Source organism: Cherax quadricarinatus, chromosome 33, assembly GCF_038502225.1.
Source record: "Cherax quadricarinatus isolate ZL_2023a chromosome 33, ASM3850222v1, whole genome shotgun sequence".
NCBI lineage: Eukaryota > Metazoa > Arthropoda > Malacostraca > Decapoda > Parastacidae > Cherax > Cherax quadricarinatus.
Window position 1 is genome coordinate 20,658,323 of NC_091324.1, and position 19,681 is coordinate 20,678,003.

General features: G+C 43.5%; 1 protein-coding gene across 2 annotated transcripts; it reads left to right on the top strand.

Annotated features, from left to right (window-relative positions):
- The first annotated feature begins 4,659 nt into the window (after window positions 1–4,659).
- LOC128693871 (uncharacterized) lies at window positions 4,660–7,949 on the top strand. Of its 2 annotated transcripts, XM_053783736.2 has the most exons (9): window positions 4,660–4,817; window positions 5,667–5,793; window positions 5,918–6,000; window positions 6,094–6,238; window positions 6,310–6,380; window positions 6,467–6,556; window positions 6,883–7,032; window positions 7,337–7,438; window positions 7,580–7,949. In XM_053783736.2, the coding sequence occupies exons 1-9, from the start codon at window positions 4,719–4,721 to the stop codon at window positions 7,802–7,804; spliced, it is 1,092 nt and encodes a 363-aa protein (XP_053639711.2). In that variant the 5' UTR covers window positions 4,660–4,718; the 3' UTR covers window positions 7,805–7,949. The 2 variants fall into 2 exon arrangements, with proteins under 2 accessions (XP_053639711.2, XP_069947156.1); XM_070091055.1 differs by lacking the exon at window positions 5,667–5,793 and having other exon boundaries at window positions 4,708–4,817.
- The last annotated feature ends 11,732 nt before the right edge of the window (window positions 7,950–19,681 follow it).

The window sequence follows — 19,681 nt, forward strand, 5'->3', positions numbered from 1 at the left end:
ATCGCTATCGCCACCCCCCCTTTCAACTGCCAAGCACAACTAACGTACAACTTATACCCATGGAACAACAACTCACTACCAATCTTATGATTGATTCCTGCAAGAAACACACATCCATCTGGAACCTACGTAACAACCATACTAACCACACAGTTTTGATCTCAGCCTTGAGACCATTCACATTTAGAGTGACACACCTGAAATTTATAGGAACGGCGGCTTCCCTCTATGCCTCTGTGGCTTGCCTACCATACCTTTTCCTGTGCATCGACCCGACGCCTCACCAGACTTTTCCCTGGCTCCCTCCCCACCTTTTACCTTTTCACTACATAAACCAGGATCCACTAGATTCTTTTGGTCCAGCAACTCCTCATCCTTTGCCCAAGCTTTTTTGCTCGGCCTCAACCATGCCAGCCGGCCTTTTCCTAGAACCACTACCCACACACATGTCTTCATCCGACAAATGCTCCTGATGGACCTCCACCTCCACCACTTGCTCTAAGCGAGTTTCACACAATGTTTGCACAACAGACTGCTGTTCCTCCCTCACATCAGCCTCCACAGCACTTAAGGCGGAGGTCCCCGACCCGTCCAAAAAACCTCTCAACACGACTTCCAGTAAATCTTCCTGAGGAACATCGTTCCTTCCTGATGGAGCCCCTGACGGTCCTGTCTGCTCCCCGGAGCCTACCGGGAGTGTAACACAGGTACCAACCGTCGGTACTTCCCGATCAACCTCTTCACTCCAACGACCATTCGTCCCTGCTTCCTCCTCACCCAACTCCGGCATCAACTCACAAGGCTGCTGCTCCACTGCCAACGTACCAGGAGCCCTGATAGGCTACCTTCTAGGACACTGTGCTGCCATATGATTGAAGGAGCTACATAATCAACAGGTCCTTCTCTGGCCGGCATAGTGCACAAAGACCTGCGTCCTGTAACCCACTAGCATGACGTAGGACGATATAGGCCTAGCCAACGTCATTTTGAGGGTATAAGAACCCTCAGGTCGTCCCTCGTATGGCCCATCTTTCCATACTCCCATCGTAGCTGAATGAACTTGACCATAACTGTTGAAGACCTCCTGTATACTATACACAGTCGCCTCGAAAGGGACGTTTCTCACCTTCACCCACGTATAGTATCTAGATACGTCATGCAAGACGACGTCCACTGCCGAGTTCACAGTCACCTTCCTCTCCTGGTACTCGTCAACAAGTCTGTCATAGACGCCGGTACGATTCAGTTTCAGGAATACTCTGGTCATCCCATTTAAGGCTACACCATATACTTCATCGTTGGGGACACCATAGACGTCTCTGATGATGGCGGGTAGCAAAATATTCATCGTTTCTCCAGTGAGCGTGCCACGTACCAGCTGTATACAAACAGTGTTGATCCGCTGACCCACTCGATACGCCATTCTGCCTTCCAGTTGCTAAAGGTCACCACCAGAGGGCAGGTGTAGCTACTAGGCGTGCGTCCTCTCTCCCTGGAGGTCGAGAGACGAATGTAGGCCTTGACCCTCCTCAAAGCCGCCACCCTCCCCCCTGTACCTGCCTCAATATACGCCAAGGTGGTTTTCGCCTGCCGTTCCTTAAACCTCCTTAGTACAAAACCCGATGGCCTATTCCCCCTTAAAACATCCTCCAACCCCGCCCTAACTCTTATTGCCTCAAATTTTTCATTGTGAATTTCCGTCAACCTATTTTGCAAACGTTCCATGTCCTCACTCCGCCCCACCCGTTCCTCTGCATAACAGTCATTTAACTGACCTTCAAGATAATTTTGTAGACCATAGCTCCACCTCGCCATCTCCTTACCCTGTATTTTAAAAAAATCCGCGATTCCAACTTTAGCCCTCATCTCCCACCTATCCAGCAAATCCATCTCTATATTGCTAGTCTCCCAAAAGGATTTCCACCAATCTTCAAAACCTGTAGCGCCACCCTCGTCCCTAAGTAGCCTCACATTTAATCTCCAGTATCCCGCATAAACTCTCACTATGCCATCTACCCTCAAATCTGCTATAACAGCACGATGATCAGAAAAACCCACATCGATAGTCCTCACCCTCTACACACCTATTCCCTGCCTAACATAAATCCTATCTAACCATGCCTCATATCCCCTACGTATAAAAGTATGCTCCACTCTATATCCCCTATTCCCCACCACATCTACCACTCCAACATCTCGCAAAACATCTCGCAGAACCCCCAAAACACAACCCGCCCCCCTCAGAACCACATCACCATTCCTAATGACACAATTCCAATCCCCACCAATCACCGTAATAGCAGGTAAACCTCTCAAGTGATATACCAGAACATCGCGTACAAAATCCACCTTCACTCTAGCGTTACTAGTTGCTGGCATGTACACACCTACAAAACTAGCCCTCCTGGCCCCCCAAAACCCATCCACCCTGACCACCCTCCCACCCCCCCTCCTCCCAACCCAGGATACGCAAAGGACTGGTCTCCTTTACCGCCACAGCTACACCTCCTTTCAACCTCAAAGCATCACTGGTAAACAACCTATAACCTTTCAACAGAAACTCACATCCCATCCTATGGTTATGTTCCTGCAAAAAACAAACATCAATACTAAATCTCCTCAAAACCCACTCTAACCATACCCTCTTGACCTCGGTTTTAAGACTGTTTACATTGAAAGTTACACACCTGAATTTTACAAGAATGGCGGCTTACCCCTATGCCACTGAGGCTTACTTGGTCTTCCTTTCATACGTTTCGGTCCATCTCTATCAATCCCTCGTTCCTACCCTCCAACCCCTCCCTGTCCCTTCCCCCCAATCTTCCCATTGCCCCCCCACCTCCCGGTCTTGCCGTTTCTACACCTGCTGCCCAAATCTTCTTCCCAGGCCTCTGCGCTGGTGTGAGGACTTCGTCCATGTCTGATGCCCCCGCTGATCTCTTGTAGGAGCTACCCTCTACACATATCTTCTTCAACCACATCCTCTTGATGGACCTCCACCACCACATTGCCCTCCTTTCTAACCTCACTCAAGTCATCCTTACCCCGTTTCTGTTCGTCCATCACCTTGACATCACCTGACCTCCCATCACCTTCCACACCATGCTCCGACTCTTCCAAAAAATCCTTCAGCACAGCCTCCAAAATCCCTTCCTGAGCTGAATCTGTAGTACCTGACGGTCTGTCTGACAGCGATATTCCCCTTCCCCCCCCGTTTCCACTGGTAGTGTAACACACGTCTCCAAAACCACCTCTGCTCTGTCGACCTCCTCACTCCATAGGCCCTTACCCCGGCTTTCCACTTCACCCGTCATAACGTCCACGGCTTCTAATTGCGTGTCCTCAGAAGCTGTCTCTTGACGCCTAGGGCCCTGTCTCCTGGGGCATTGTGCCGCCATGTGCTCATAAGAGTCACAAACGGCACATCTTCCTCTGCCCTGCATAGTGTACAAAAGCCTGTGTTCTATGGCTATGCAATGTGACATATGATGGTATCGGCCTCCTCAGGGTCATTTTCAATGTGAAGGATCCTTCCGGCATCCCCTCGTATGAGCCGTCCCTCCACATTCCCATGCTCGCCGAGTGTACAGTCCCATAACCACTGAACACATCTTGTAGGCTGTATGCTGTTGCCTCAAAAGGTACATTCCGTACCTTCACCCAAGTAAAATACTTAGACTCATCATGCAAGCATACTTCCACTGCCGAATTGATATTCATCCTCCTTTCTTGAAATTCGTCGACGATGGTAGAGTAGAAGTCAGCCCTCATGAACTTCACGAAGACCCTTGACATACCACTCAGTGCCACACCATACAGCTCTTCATTGAGGATGCCATAACAGTCCCTGATAATGCTTGGCAGGAGAACGTTCATCGTGGCGCTGCTTAAAGATCCTCTAACCAGCTCAATACAGACAGTATTTATGCGCCGGTTCATTCGGTCCGCCATCTTGGTGCTAATGCTATGTTTCCCTCACCAGGTGGCGTGCAAGAGAAACTGTAGAAGCATCCTCTCTCCCCGCAGGTCGAGAGACGAATGTGTCCAATAGGAATTTAGCGTTTCACGTGAGGTTAATTTCGTTTAATAATTGAACTTCTTTATTTTGTTTATTCTGTGATGACAGTGGGAGTTTTTAAATGTTTTCACAGGGGGTTTATAGGAGTACTGACAGTGCAAGATTATCCGTTTGTTAAAAGGGGACATCTATATGTATGTTGAGTGGAAATTTTATATATATATATATATATATATATATATATATATATATATATATATATATATATATATATATATATATATATATATATATATATATACACACACACACACACACACACACACACACACACACACACACACACACACACACACACACACACACACACACACACACACACACACACACACACACATTAACACAAAATCAGTGTGCGGACAATTGGACTGTTAGTAGTCATGATGACTAATTTCACGATGTATATTTTACGAATAAATATATAATTGTATTTGTATGGTGTGATTTAAAGAATCAAACTTGAGTATTTCAAATTACAAATGAACACAGAACGTCGACAATTTTCCTTTCACAGGAGAACCAGAGTAAAACTGATTGGTCAAGTAAGTATCGATCTTGGTGCAGCGTTGTCATTGGTGGATTTGAGTAGCACAGTCAACGTTGTAGGTGAGTGTGTGTGTAACAGCCAGTGAGAGGAACAATGACAGCAGTTACAGAAGTGGCTGAGGTGATGCCCTTAGAGACTTCCTTCCTACAGGAGGTTTACAGTGTTCCGATCGTCAGGTCGGTTACAGACAAGGTAATTGCCCCTCCCCAGTCTCTCCCCTAAGTATTACTTAGGTAAATTGTACGACGTTATTTTTTACTTTGCAAAGCTTGTGTAAGAACGCATTGCTATTGACTCTGTAACTCTTGATGTTCCTTTATGTTGACGCTTGGTACTTGAACCTACCCTTCCTTAGATCAGACTTGGTTGCCTCTATTCCCGAGCTGTTTAATAACTCCATAAAAAAAATGTTTAATGTTTAGCCATTTATTTTTCTTTACTTCTTTTCTCTTATTAAAAATTACTCCCAGATTAAGCATTAAATTTAATATTTCCCCAGGCAGGTTTTGTAACACTAATCCCTTCCCGCTTAGGAATTACTCTAAACTGACCCTTACTTCCCATAGTCTCCCAGGCACTTAGTACTCTTAGTTTTAGTATTCCCCAAAACTATAAGTGTTTTTTTTTTTTTTTTTTCCAAAAACTTTCACAGATTTAATATAGTCTGTCCCTTTCATAATTAAAATGCGCAGTCTAAACTTTCCCTAGATTTAGTTTTAATTTTATGGATCATGTAATGCAGTTACGTCTGGTACTTGTAAGTTCACCATATCTTATACCTAAAACATGGTACCCCTCAGGGAAGGTTCCTTGACGCTGGTGAGAGGCTCTTGATCTAGGGAACTGGATCTGCGCTCAAATTCCCTGAATTCTCGATACCTTCAATCACCCCCCCCCCCTACAAGTGCTGTACAATTCCTATTGGGGGTTAGCGCTCCCCCATGACTATACAATATAGAAATCTTCAGAATAATTCACCCTGCCCCCCCCCCTCTCTTGCCCCTGTTAAGGTAAAAAAAAAGAAACCCCTCTCTTACCCAGGTGACGAACACTCACAAAACCTTGTGCACATATGTGCCTTTATATGGAAGCATCACAGATGCTACCCAAGCAACAACTTTAACCCTATCAAAGAAAATGAGTCGGTGCCAGATCGTCAAAAGGCCTGGTAATTATAATCTACTTTCGTAGCTCTTCAAATCTTTTCTAAATATTAAAGTGAATGCAGATTTTTTAATCTTTTCATGTAGTTAAAAAAAAAAAAATTCTCAATTTTTTTTTTTTTTGCCCAGTAAATAAAATGGAAGAACTCTGCCTGGAAGCAGTAACGACGCTGAAGACTTCTTGCCCCATCCTCGAGAAGCCTACTGACGAAGTAAGTTTTACGTAAATTTAAAGACTTTCCCTGACCCACACTAATTCGAAAAAAAAATCAGTATAAGGTTAACTTAGGTAACTTTTTTTACAGGTAATTGAGACTGTGTGCACTGGTTTAAAGAAGCGTGCACATTCCGGTGCCACCCACATCTCCACTTACGAGATATCTCGAGCTACGTGCAAAATGACAGAGTGTATCTTTGGCAAAGCAGAAAAGGCTGCCGCTACTGTAAATGGTAAGTCTTTTTTAATTAACTACTAAAGAATAAATTTTTATTAAGTCTAATACTTTTTTTTTTTTTCCTAGATTCCGGAGTATGGAAGCTAGTCCCTGATTATGTCAAACTGAAGTTCTCTGCAGTTTCCATTAAAGACATTGTGAGTAAACTTAATCTTGCTTGCCTTAACTATTTTTTTTACTTCCTAAACTAGACTTTCCTTAATACGGTTTCTCCTACCTGCAGGAACACTGCTTTAAGCTCTGGAGACAATCGGTGAGATCTTGGCGACGGTTAGACGTTCATAATGATGCCGGTCACTGCTTTAGTCGTACGGTGAGTAATTTGACTCTTCTAAAAGCTTTAAGTAATCTGCAGTTTTCTCTTAAATATTTTTTCCCCTTCTGGATTCAGTTACATATGTAAACTGTAGTTTCATGAAAGCTTGGAAAAAGAACCCTCACTTATCTAAAGTTGATCAGGAAGTTAAACTCTGTCTTTAAAATTGCTCTGTTTTTTTTTTACCACCCTAAAATACTTTGTAAACATTACTTTAGATATTTTACGGCCTTCATTACAGCTATATTAACCTAGCATTTATAATTATACAGTTCCAGTAAATAAAAATCCCATTTACTCCATGGGTTAAATCCCAAACAAAGGCACAAATTGAGTTGGGCGTCTTCACAATGATTTGTGCTCCAGCAAAGCTGTTGTCGTGGCTCGTCGAGTTTTGCTACGTATCCTGTACCAAACTGTGGATGTGCGCCCAGGCTCTGAAAGACTCGACAAACAAGGCTGTTACCTCGAAGGTAGGAAACCTGGTTTGGGCATTAACAGTATTTCTCAAGGTGTGATGAACGGTTTTGAAAACAGACAAGTTGAAGAATTGAGACACTTAATCCAACATATGGGAATCTTTACTAAAGAACGGCTGAGGGACTGATTACCTCAAACTCTTCTCTTTACTCATTTCTTTGTATTGGACTGATGAAGCCACTGGAGCGAAATTTTCTTCAATGAAGATTCCCATATGTTGCACAAGTATCTTAATTCTTCAATTTCTCAAGGTACCATATTCTAATGAGATTGACCTTTTAAAATTCGCTTTTCTAGGAGCAAAGGCAACCAGATGGCTCAGAGTCCACTGAAATGAGTCTCCAAGCACTGTTAAACGACTTAGACGACTACGTCTCGGAAGAGGATCCTGACTACGAGGTGACTATGTATATATACGTACTTTTGGTTAACTTGAAAATGGAAGTTTGAGGATGGTAGGTAAAACTAAACCCCATAGCTATGGTTTTTGGCTGAATAAAAGTTTTGAAAGTCGCTAAATTCTAGAAATTTTTGTTCTAGCCATCAAACACTAGTTCGTCGGAGACCTACCACTCTACAGATGAAGGTAGTGGTGATCTTACAAACGAAGATTTTGAGCCAGAAAACAGTGCTAATGAAACTGAGACGTTCGGAAACGAGACTATCGTTGCCCCATTACCAGAAATTATAGTGTCACTCTACGTAGATGAATCACAGGATACGGAGCATCTTGAAAAATCTAATATGGCTGCAGATACCAATTAGTTTCATTTATCTTATTACCAGTCGTGTAATACTCGACAGTATGTAGAAAGTTTCTAAGTTCTCTGCAATATGTTCATCAAACTAGCATTTATAATTAAACTTTTTTATTCTTTTTGATTATAGTAATAAAACGAAATAAAATGTACCAGCGCTTGTTTTGAAGCAGGTTAGATGCATTTTACTTAGAGGTTTAGATCATTTTTCCTGCATTAAGTGAGCTCCTTGTCAAGGCAGAGACTTTTAGTCTGAGAAATTAGACATTTCGGTCTTCTTCCTCAGTCAGACCCTAATTACCCTTCCATCCTTTCCTACTTTCTAGCCTTTCGGGGGTCCTTCCCTTGGAAATTCTAGCTCCTAAGTTGGGAGAAGTGTCATTATCAGTCCCAGTCTGTAGAGGACCTTGATGGTGCTTACCGTGGAATCTGGACCTTCTACGAATATCCCAATCCCTTTTCTGAAGTTCCAGGGGATAGCTTGGGGTGTCCTTCAGATGACAGGTGCATCTCTGGAGACTGCCTGTCGGTTCCAGGTGGTGTGGCGGGTTTCCGGCCGCCCTCTTTGTCCGCGAATGTGGCTTGGTGGCTGTGAGGTAATGCTGGTTTACCGGCATGAAGGGTAGGGTATACCTGGAGAGAGTTCCGGGGGTCAAAGCAGAGGCCAGGTCATAGACCGGGCCTCGTGGTGGATCAGGGCCTGATAGCACGAGTTCGACGCACTTGAAGTGAGGGCCCTCTTAGACGTAGTGAAGGGAGGGGGGGGGATGTACAATCCCTTTCATTCTTCCTGGAAACTTATAAACATTTTTTTTTCCCCTCCATTTTTTTTTTTTGTTAAATAAAAAAAAACTAACTTTCCTGCAGCAGCACTTCCCCCTACAGACTCACTCCTTCGGACCTCTTCTAGTTCGGTACTTTCTCCGGCTAACTTTTCTTTACCCTCTAGTACCACGGTTCCGACCAAGCCTTTGGACACTTCTGACCTCTGCATGGCTTTGCATGTGATCCTGGCTTCTCCACATACAGCGCGTAGAGGTTTTTTTTTACTCAGGACTGCCCACCTCTAACCTTCCGTCCAAACTACTTCCACCTGTCACTGAAGACCTTGCCTCGTTTCCTCTTGTGCTTCTAAGAAACTTCCAACTAAGCAATTTCTCCCCTTCTGCTGTTTCAAAAGTCATTGGCCAAAATTCTCAACACTCCATCCAACTTCTCTTACCGATCACAGCATCAGTAAGGTACTCCTTTGCCATGTTGGACATAACATTTCCTTCCACGCTAGTAAGTGGCACACGTGTTGTCACTGTACAAAATGCACAGCAGGCACCATCTTTCACTTGACGTTGTTGACGACACACCAGTTAACATTCACAAGCACATCTTCCTTAATTCTTGCTGTGGATCTTGTCTTTCCACATATTATCATAGTGAGACTTTTCTCGCATATAATGAAGACATTCTGGGGCAACTAGAGCTCCAGAATCTCCCGATCACTAAAGTTGACACTCGTATACTTCCTGCCCACAGGAAGGGAGCGCTATCCTTGCAATATGACGAGGCTAAGTTTTGGCAGCTGTGAACTGCCACCATCTGTTTACATAGTGGGACAACGCCTAAAAGTGCAGGTGATCCCTACCCCCGCAACAATTTAGAAAATGCTGACACTTCAGCCACCCAGCAAAATATTGCATATCAAGAGGTTGAATGCTGTCTGGTGCTGCTGACCATAGCAGTCCATTCTGCAGCCACCCATCCCTCTTGCCTAAACTGCAAAGAGGTGTGCCCGACCTATTCTCACCATTGCTCTTATCTTCAGAAAGGGAAATCTTTTTTCAGAGGGCTTCTCTGACGCCATGGCAGTTTCTCATCTCTGCCTCCACGGTAACTACCATGGCTTTTATTCTAGGGTTGCTAGACGGCCCCAGACCTCGATGGTACCTGCTTTCACAACTGCCTCTGTGCCCTCTTCTGCAGCGAATTGTCCAACCCCAAAATACGGTCCTGGGCTCTGAGGTTCCATCATCTCTTCCCTTCAAGGGCGGTTCCTTGACACTGGTGAGGGGCTCTTGATCTAGGGAACTGGATCTATGCTCAAGTTCCCTGACTACCTTCCACATCCCCCCCCTACAGACGCTGTATAATCCTACCGGTTTAGCGCTTCCCCTTGATTATAATCTCTTTTTGCCCCTACTTCACCTTCCCAATCTTATTTTTCAATGTCTGTGCACCCCCTGCAATCTAAATCGACGCAACATGTCCCTTCTCCCAGGTTACCTGGAGGTTATTCCGGGGATCAACGCCCCCGCGGCCCGGTCCATGACCAGGCCTCCCGATGGATCAGGGCCTGATCAACTAGGCTGTTACTGCTGGCCGCACGCAGTCCAACGTACGAGCCACAGCCCGGCTGATCCGGCACTGACCTCTAGGTACATTGGTCCAAATCGCTTTCAACTTCCCCCCCCCCCCTCCCTCAACCACATAACTATTCCCAAACCTTATTCACTCTATCAGTCTAGACGTTTACCTCTAGATGCATCATACTGGTGTGGAGGTTCATTTCCCCCCCCCCCCCCAAGTACAGTTTCTCCCTCTCCTGTCCCTCCGGAATTTCTGCCTGTCAAGACACTTCTACCCCTTTGGTGTCTGTTGTCTCCACATTTTACCCAAACTGCATCTTCCACTGCCAAGCTCTCTGCCTTCTCTCATTTGACTTTTGAAGCTGTCTCTGCACTGAGACAACACTTAGGATAGACACCAGTTTCCCCCCCCCCCCTCCTCACACCTTTCTTCATCTCCCCAGTACTCCTAATACCTTTGCATGTTGACTGTACTAACCCTCCTGGTCTGTAGATACTTGCAGAAGTTACTGTTATGCTCTTGGCTGTTCGTGGCATATTTACAATGGAATATTCGCGGCCTCAGGTGTTACTCGGTTTTCCCGTTTCTTTGCAAGACCCAAGATTGCCCTCCGCTGTTTGTAGTTTCAGGCTATATAGTTACATTCACTGGATCCTCTTCAAGATGGGACTTATAAAAGTGCACTTTTCGTGTGCCATGGTGTACCACATTCTTGGGTCCTTATTCATGCTTTGCTGCATACACTGCAGCCCGCATCTACCTGGACAAGTGGTATACAGTCCGCTCTTAATCTTTCTCCTCTATGCTGTATGATTCTTGTAGGCTTAGCACTTCTTTTTGATTATAATAATCTTTCTCCTCTGTCATTATCTATTTCTGATGTGGCTTTTTCTAATTTCTTCCCTACCTGTCCTATTAGATTTTAATGCTCGTTACCTCTGGGATGGGTCTCGCTGTGACTCGTGACGATCGGTTAGTGGCTCTTCTTGCTTCTCTTCCCCCTCCAATTTTTTTTTTTAATACGGATACTCCCATTAATTTAGACCCTCGCACTCTTGCATATATCTCTCAATTTGCTCTTCGACTGCACCCGACCTTGTTATTTCTCCCTGACACTTTCATAAGCGATTATTTTCCTGCAGTCTTGAGACTAGGTCAAACAGTCCTTGCAGAAATGGGTATCGACCCAGGAGGACAAGCCAGGTGGATTTAATACCTTTAATAAATTAAGGCAAATTGCACTTACGATATATGAAGTGGTTTACCTGGAGAGTTCCGGGGGTCAACGCCCCCGCGGCCCGGTCTGTGACCAGGCCTCCTGGTGGATCAGAGCCTGATCAACCAGGCTGTTACTGCTGGCTGCACGCAAACCAACGTACGAGCCACAGCCCGGCTGGTCATAAACAGACTTTAGGTGCTTGTCCAGTGCCAGCTTGAAGACTGCCAGGGGTCTGTTGGTAATCCCCCTTATGTATGCTGGGAGGCAGTTGAACAGTCTCGGGCCACTGACACTTATTGTATGGTCTCTTAACGGTCTGCCAAGTCTTTTGCTTTCGTAGTGAGTGATTTTCGTGTGCAAGTTCGGTACTAGTCCCTCTAGGATTTTCCAGGTGTATATAATCGTGTATCTCTCCCGCCTGCGTTCCAGGGAATACAGGTGTAGGAACCTCGAGCGCTCCCAGTAATTGAGTTTTATCTCCGTTATGCACGCTGTGAAGGTTCTATGTACATTTTCTAGGTCAGCAATTTCACCTGCCTTGAAAGGTGCTGTTAGTGTGCAGCAATATTCCAGCCTAGATAGAACAAGTGACCTGAAGTCATCATGGGCTTGGCCTCCCTAGTTTTGAAGGTTCTCATTATCTATCCTGTCATTTTTCTAGCAGATGCGATTGATACAATGTTATGGTCCTTGAAGGTGAGATCCTCCGACATGATCACTCCCAGGTCTTTGACGTTGGTGTTTCGCTCTATTTTGTGGCCAGAATTTGTTTTGTACTCTGAAGATTTAATTTCCTCGTGTTTACCATATCTGAGTAATTGAAATTTCTCATCGTTGAACTTCATATTGTTTTCTGCAGCCCACTGAACAATTCAAAGTTTATTCTCTAAGGATTACAATGCTGAGTTTACAGAAATTTGGTTGTGTGGTTTACATGTAGTAAAATAGTGATTACAGAGTGTACCACTAGAACGCTTAGCATGGCTAGGCATTTCGGGCAGACTTAGTTTTATTCTTAATTGTAAAATATTACAAATTATGAGGTAAGTTGGTATTATGGCTAAGTGACTAAATACTAGTTTGTGAGTTTAGCAATGTAAATGCTTTTGTTTTGGCACAGTACATAGTTTCAGTATTGGAGTATCACAGGATTCATTATTTTAAGATTGAGATTAATATTTCTGTTTATGGTCAAATGAGTCAGTGAGTGTAAGTGTGAACCACCAGGTGGTATTCGTGTAGTTAGTTGACAGGGTGTATCAGGGAGATAAGATGTTTTCTAATGGTAGTTTTGAAGGTGATGAATGTGTCTGCAGTTCTAGAGTTCTCAGGTAGGGTATTCCAGATTTTAGGGCCTTTGACATACATTGAATTTTTGTAAAGGTTTAGTCGGACACGGGGAATGTCGTAGAGATGTTTGTGTCTGGTGTTATGCCTGTGGGTTCTGTCACAACTATCAAGAAAGCGTTTTAGGTCAAGGTTGATATTAGAGTTTAAGGCCCTGTAGATGTAGATTGCACAGTAGTAAGTGTGGATGTACTGAACAGGGAGTAAGTTTAGGTCTATGAAGAGTGGGGGGGGGGTGTGTTGCCAGGGATGGGATTTAGTGATTATTCTTACTGCAGCTTTTTGTTGGGTTATTATTGGTAAATTTATTCAGGTTTAGGTGTGTTAGCTGCAGTTGATCCCTGCAAGCACAAATAGCATAGGTGAGGTATGGATAAATGAGTGGTATAGTGTGAGAAGGGCATTTTGCGGCACGTAGTATCGTATCTTGGAGAGGATCCCAACCGTTTTGGATACTTTTTTGGTTATATGCTGGATATGGGTGCTGAAATTCAGGTTGTTGTCAAGGTATAAGCCTAGGAATTTGCCCCCATTATTTCTGGTAATTAGTGTTGTCAATCTTAATGTTAATTTGTGAATCTCCTGCTCTGCTACCAAACATAACATAGTAGGTTTTGTCAGTGTTAAGCGTAAGTTTATTGACTGTCATCCAAGTCGATATTTTGATCAGCTCCTCATTCACAGTGGTGTTGAGGGTGGCAAGATTAGGGTGAGAGATGACATAAGTCGTGTCGTCAGCAAAGAGAATGGGTTTCAGGTGTTGGGATACGTTTGGAAGGTCATTGATGTATATGAGGAAGAGCAGGGGACCAAGGACACTTCCCTGCGGAACTCCAGTATCAAGTGGCCGTGTTGCTGATGCTGTGTCTTTAATGGTGACATACTGATACCTATTAGTAATGTAAGATTTGAAATAAGCAAGCGCATGGCCTCTTATACCGTAATGATCAAGTTTGTGGAGTAGGATGTCGTGGTCTACTGTGTCAAAAGCTTTTCATAGGTCAAAAAAATTCCTAGTGGATATTCCTTATTTTCCAATGCTGTGTAAAGCAGATCTAGCATTTTTATGATTGCATCATTAGTGCTTTTATTTTTCCTGAATCCAAATTGGCAGGGGTTGAGTATGTTTTGAGCCGTTATAAATGAATACAGTCTCCTGTGCACGAGTTTCTCAAAGATTTTGGATAACAATGGTAAGTTAGATATTGGCCTATAGTTGTTTAAGTCTGTAGGGTCACCACCTTTATGTATTGGTGTAACCCTTGCCATCTTGAGTAGTTTCGGGAAGGTGCTAGTCTCTAGTGACTTGTTAGAGTAATGAAATAGCATGCGAGAGGACATGGGCTGCTCGCTTGTACAGTAATGGTGGGACATGAGACAGATTCCCAGTTATTTTTAAGTGACTTTATAATCTCGGTGACTTCCGTGGGCTCAGTTGGTGCAAGATAGAAGGAATTAGGGAAATTCCCATCTAGGTAGTCCCCGGCATTGGTATGTGGGATTTTACTGGCGAGATTAGATCCTAGGGTTGAGAAGAAGTCGTTTATCTTGTTAGCTGTGTCAGTGGGATGTAGTGGCGTTTCATTAGGTTTAGTTAGGACAATATTCTTGGTTTTTCTCAGTTTGTGGGTCCCTAGAATCTGAGTGTTTTCCAGGTCTTTTTTATATCTCCTCTAGTGTCTGTGAATCTACTGGAGTAGTATAGTTGTTTGGCTTTTTTTATTACTTTGGTGAGAGCTGATGAATAGTGTTTAAGAATATCTTTGTGTATTAAGCCTTGTCTATATTGCTTTTCATATTGGTGTTTCTTGTCAATGGATTTCAGAATGGTGCTGGTTAGCCATGGGCAACCAAGCCGTTTGTTTGTGATCTGTTTTGTTTTTATAGGACAATGTTTGTTGTATAGTCTAAGTAATTTGTTAAGAAAAATGTCTGTCCAGTCATCAATACCATTGGCCTTGGAGAATTCTGTAGGCCAGTCAACAGTCTCTAGGTCAGCTGTGAACTTCCTTACTGAGGCCTCGTCATGGAGTCTAAATGAGACTGTTGTATTCAAGTGGTGGTTTACTAATGTTTGTCAGGAGGAAGGTAGGGTAGTGGTCTGTAGTGCTATCTGTGATTATCCCTGATTTAAGGGGGGGCTAGAATATTGGTCCATATGTGGTCTATTATGGTTGCACTTGTCTCAGTGAGCCTGGTTGGTTTAGTTATTGTTGGTATGAGAAGTGTGTTGTTCATATTGTTGATGAAATCAGTTACAGGCTGATCATCTAGTAAGCCAAGGTTGATGTTGAAGTCTCCAGCTTTTCCATCCTTTTCGAGCCTTTTCCATCCTGTGGAGAGGGAGCATGGACACGGGGGTCGTCCCACAGTTATTAAAAACAACAGACATAGCCCCACTCCACAAAGGGGGCAGTAAAGCAACAGCAATTCAAATTCAAAGTTTATTCTCTATAAGGATTACAATGCTTAGTTTACAGAAATTTGGTTATTGTTTGGTTTAACATGTAGTAAAATTGAGATTACAGAGTGTACCACTAGAACGCTTAGCATGGCTAGGCATTTCGGGCATACTTAGTTTTATTCTTAAATGTAAAATATTACAAATTATGAGGTAAGTTGGTATTATGGCTAAGTGACTAAATACTATTTTGTGAGTTTAGCAGTGTGAATGCTTTTGTTTTGGCACAGTATATAGTTTCAGTATTGGAGTATCACAGGATTCATTATATTAAGACTGAGATTAATATTTCTGTTTATGGTCAAATGAGTGTGCGAGTGTAAGTGTGAACCACCAGGTGGTATTTGTGAAGTTAGTTGACGGGGTGTATCAGGGAGATAAGATGTTTTCTAATGGTAGTTTTGAAGGTGATGAATGTGTCTGCAGTTCTAGAGTTCTCAGGTAGGGTATTCCAGATTTTAGGGCCTTTGACATACATTGAATTTTTGTAAAGGTTTAGTCGGACACGGGTAATGTCGTAGAGATGTTTGTTTCTGGTGTTATGCCTGTGGGTTCTGTCACAACTATCAAGAAAGCGTTTAAGGTCAAGGTTGATATTAGAGTTTAAGGCCCTGTAGATATAGATTGCACAGTAGTAAGTGTGGATGTACTGAACTGGGAGTAAGTTTAGATCTTTGAAGAGTGGGGGGTGTGCTGCCAGGGATGGGATTTAGTGATTATTCTTACTGCAGCTTTTTGTTGGGTTATTATTGGCTTTAGGTGTGTTGCAGCAGTTGATCCCCAAGCACAAATAGCATAGGTGAGGTATGGATAAATAAGTGAGTGGTATAGTGTGAGAAGGGCATTTTGCGGCACGTAGTATCGTATCTTGGAGAGGATCCCAACCGTTTTGGATACTTTTTTGGCTATATGCTGGATATGGGTGCTGAAATTCAGGTTATTGTCAAGGTATAAGCCTAAGAATTTTCCCCCATTATTTCTGGTAATTAGAGTGTTGTCAATCTTAATGTTAATTTGTGCATCTCCTGCTCTGCTACCAAACATAATATAGTAAGTTTTGTCAGTGTTAAGCGTAAGTTTGTTGGCTGTCATCCAAGTCGATATTTTAATCAGCTCCTCATTCACAATGGTGTTAAGGGTGGCAAGATTAGGGTGAGAGATGACATAAGTCGTGTCATCAGCAAAGAGAATGGGTTTTAGGTGTTGGGATACGTTTGGTAGGTCATTGATGTATATGAGGAAGAGCAGGGGACCAAGGACACTTCCCTGCGGAACTCCAGTATCAAGTGGCCGTGTTGCTGATGCTGTGTCTTTAATGGTGACGTACTGATACCTATTAGTAATGTAAGATTTGAAAAAAGCAAGCGCATGGCCTCTTATACCGTAGTGGTCAAGTTTGTGGAGTAGGATTTCGTGGTTTACTGTGTCAAAAGCTTTTCTTAGGTCAATAAAAATTCCTAGTGGATATTCCTTATTTTCCAGTGCTGTGTAAAGCAGATCTAGCATTTTTATGATTGCATCATTAGTGCTTTTATTTTTCCTGAATCCAAACTGGCAGGGGTTGAGTATGTTTTGAGCCGTTATAAATGAATACAGTCTCCTGTGCACAAGTTTCTCAAAGATTTTGGATAGCAATGGTAAGTTAGATATTGGCCTATAGTTGTTTAAGTCTGTAGGGTCACCACCTTTATGTATTGGTGTAACCCTTGCCATCTTGAGTAGTTTCGGGAAGGTGCTAGTCTCTATTGACTTGTTAAAAAGTAATGAAATAGCATGCGAAAGGACATGGGCCGCTCGCTTGTACAGTAATGGTGGGACATGAGACAGATTCCCCGAGTTATTTTTAAGTGACTTTATGATCTCAATGACTTCAGTGGGCTCAGTTGGTGCAAGATAGAAGGAATTAGGGAAATTTCCATCTAGGTAGTCCCCGGCATGGGCATTGGTATGTGGGATTTTACTGGCGAGGTTAGATCCTATGTTTGAGAAGAAGTCGTTTATCTTGTTAGCTGTGTCAGTGGGATGTAGTGGTGTTTCGTTAGGTTTAGTTAGGACAATATTCTTGGTTTTTCTCAGTTTGTGGGTCCCTAGAATCTGAGTGTGTTTTCCAGGTCTTTTTTATATCTCCTCTAGTGTCTGTGAATCTACTGGAGTAGTATAGTTGTTTGGCTTTTTTTATTACTTTAGTGAGAGTTGATGAATAGTGTTTGAGAATATCTTTGTGTATTAAGCCCTGTCTATATTGTTTTTCATATTGGTGTTTCTTGTCAATGGATTTCAGAATGGTGCTGGTTAGCCATGGGCAACCAAGCCGTTTGTTTGTGATCTGTTTTGTTTTTATAGGACAATGTTTGTTGTATAGTCTAAGTAATTTGTTAAGAAAGATGTCTGTCCAGTCATCAATACCATTGGCCTTGGAGAATTCTGTAGGCCAATCAACAGTCTCTAGGTCAGCTGTGAACTTCCTTACTGAGGCCAATAGCACTAACATCCCATATCATAAAAATCTTTGAAAGGGTCCTAAGAAGCAAGATCACCACCCATCTAGAAACCCATCAGTTACACAACCCAGGGCAACATGGGTTTAGAACAGGTCGCTCCTGTCTGTCTCAACTATTGGATCACTACAAGGTCCTAAAGGCACTAGAAGACAAAAAGAATGCAGATGTAATATATACAGACTTTGCAAAAGCCTTCGACAAGTGTGACCATGGCGTAATAGCCCACAAAATGTGTGCTAAAGGAATAACAGGAAAAGTCGGTCGATGGATCTATAATTTCCTCACTAACAGAACACAGAGTAGTCGTCAACAGAGTAAAGTCCGAGGCAGCTACGGTGAAAAGCTGTTCCACAAGGCACAGTACTCGCTCCCATCTTGTTCCTCATCCTCATATCCGACATAGACAAGGATGTCAGCCACAGCACCGTGTCTTCCTTTGCAGATGACACCCGAATCTGCATGACAGTGTCTTCCATTGCAGACACTGCAAGGCTCCAGGTGGACATCAACCAAATCTTTCAGTGGGCTGCAGAAAACAATATGAAGTTCAACGATGAGAAATTTCAATTACTCAGATATGGTAAACATGAAGAAATTAAATCTTCATCAGAGTACAAAACAAATTCTGGCCACAAAATAGAGCGAAACACCAACGTCAAAGACCTGGGAGTGATCATGTCGGAGGATCTCACCTTCAAGGACCATAACATTGTATCAATCGCATCTGCTAGAAAAATGACAGGATGGATAATGAGAACCTTCAAAACTAGGGAGGCCAAGCCCATGATGACACTCTTCAGGTCACTTGTTCTATCTAGGCTGGAATATTGCTGCACACTAACAGCACCTTTCAAGGCAGGTGAAATTGCCGACCTAGAAAATGTACAGAGAACTTTCACGGCGCGCATAACGGAGATAAAACACCTCAATTACTGGGAGCGCTTGAGGTTCCTAAACCTGTATTCCCTGGAACGCAGGAGGGAGAGATACATGATTATATACACCTGGAAAATCCTAGAGGGACTAGTACCGAACTTGCACACGAAAATCACTCACTACGAAAGCAAAAGACTTGGCAGACGATGCACCATCCCCCCCAATGAAAAGCAGGGGTGTCACTAGCACGTTAAGAGACCATACAATAAGTGTCGGGCCCGAGACTGTTCAACTGCCTCCCAGCATACATAAGGGGGATTACCAACAGACCCCTGGCAGTCTTCAAGCTGGCACTGGACAAGCACCTAAAGTCAGTTCCTGATCAGCCCGGCTGTGGCTCGTACGTTGGTTTGCGTGCAGCCAGCAGCAACAGCCTGGTTGATCAGGCTCTGATCCACCAGGAGCCCTGGTCACAGACTGGGCCGCGGGGGCGTTGACCCCCGGAACTCTCTCCAGGTAAGCTCCAGATTGTTATAGGCGTCTTAACGTTTTTTACAGTAAAATTAGCAAAAATGTATTCCCCATATTCATCACTAATGCAAGTGGTGCTAATACAAGATAATTGGTTAGAGTAATAGATTGCAATACCACCCCCCAACTTGGTTTGGTCTGCAGTTGTGAATTGCTGTGTATCCTGGTAGAGGGTAGATATCTATTGTCCTGCTTAAGCCAGGTCTCAGTAAGAATAATGCAGGAGAAGGGTGTCTTTAGTGGAAGACAGTCATGCAGATTCGGGTGTCATCTGCAAATGAAGACACGGTGCTATGGCTGACATCCTTGTCTGTCGGATACGAGGATGAGGAACAAGATGGGAGCGAGTACTGTGCCTTGTGGAACAGAGCTTTTCACCGTAGCTGCCTCGGACTTTACTCTGTTTACTACTACTGTGTTCTGTTAGTGAGGAAATTATAGATCCATCGACCGACTTTATCTGTTATTCCTTTAGCACGCATTTTGTGCGCTATTACGCCATGGTCACACTTGTCGAAGGCTTTTGCAAAGTCTGTACATATTACATCTGCATTCTTTTTGTCTTCTAGTGCATCTAGGACCTTGTCG

What these genes read in the sequence shown, in the direction of transcription:
- LOC128693871 (XM_053783736.2), top strand. Translation starts at nt 4,719, where the DNA reads ATGACAGCAGTTACAGAAGTGGCTGAGGTGATGCCCTTAGAGACTTCC. An exon ending in TCAGGTCGGTTACAGACAAG is followed by an intron (nt 4,818 to 5,666) that starts GTAATTGCCCCT and finishes TCTCTTACCCAG; the next exon opens with GTGACGAACACTCACAAAAC. An exon ending in CCAGATCGTCAAAAGGCCTG is followed by an intron (nt 5,794 to 5,917) that starts GTAATTATAATC and finishes TTTTTTGCCCAG; the next exon opens with TAAATAAAATGGAAGAACTC.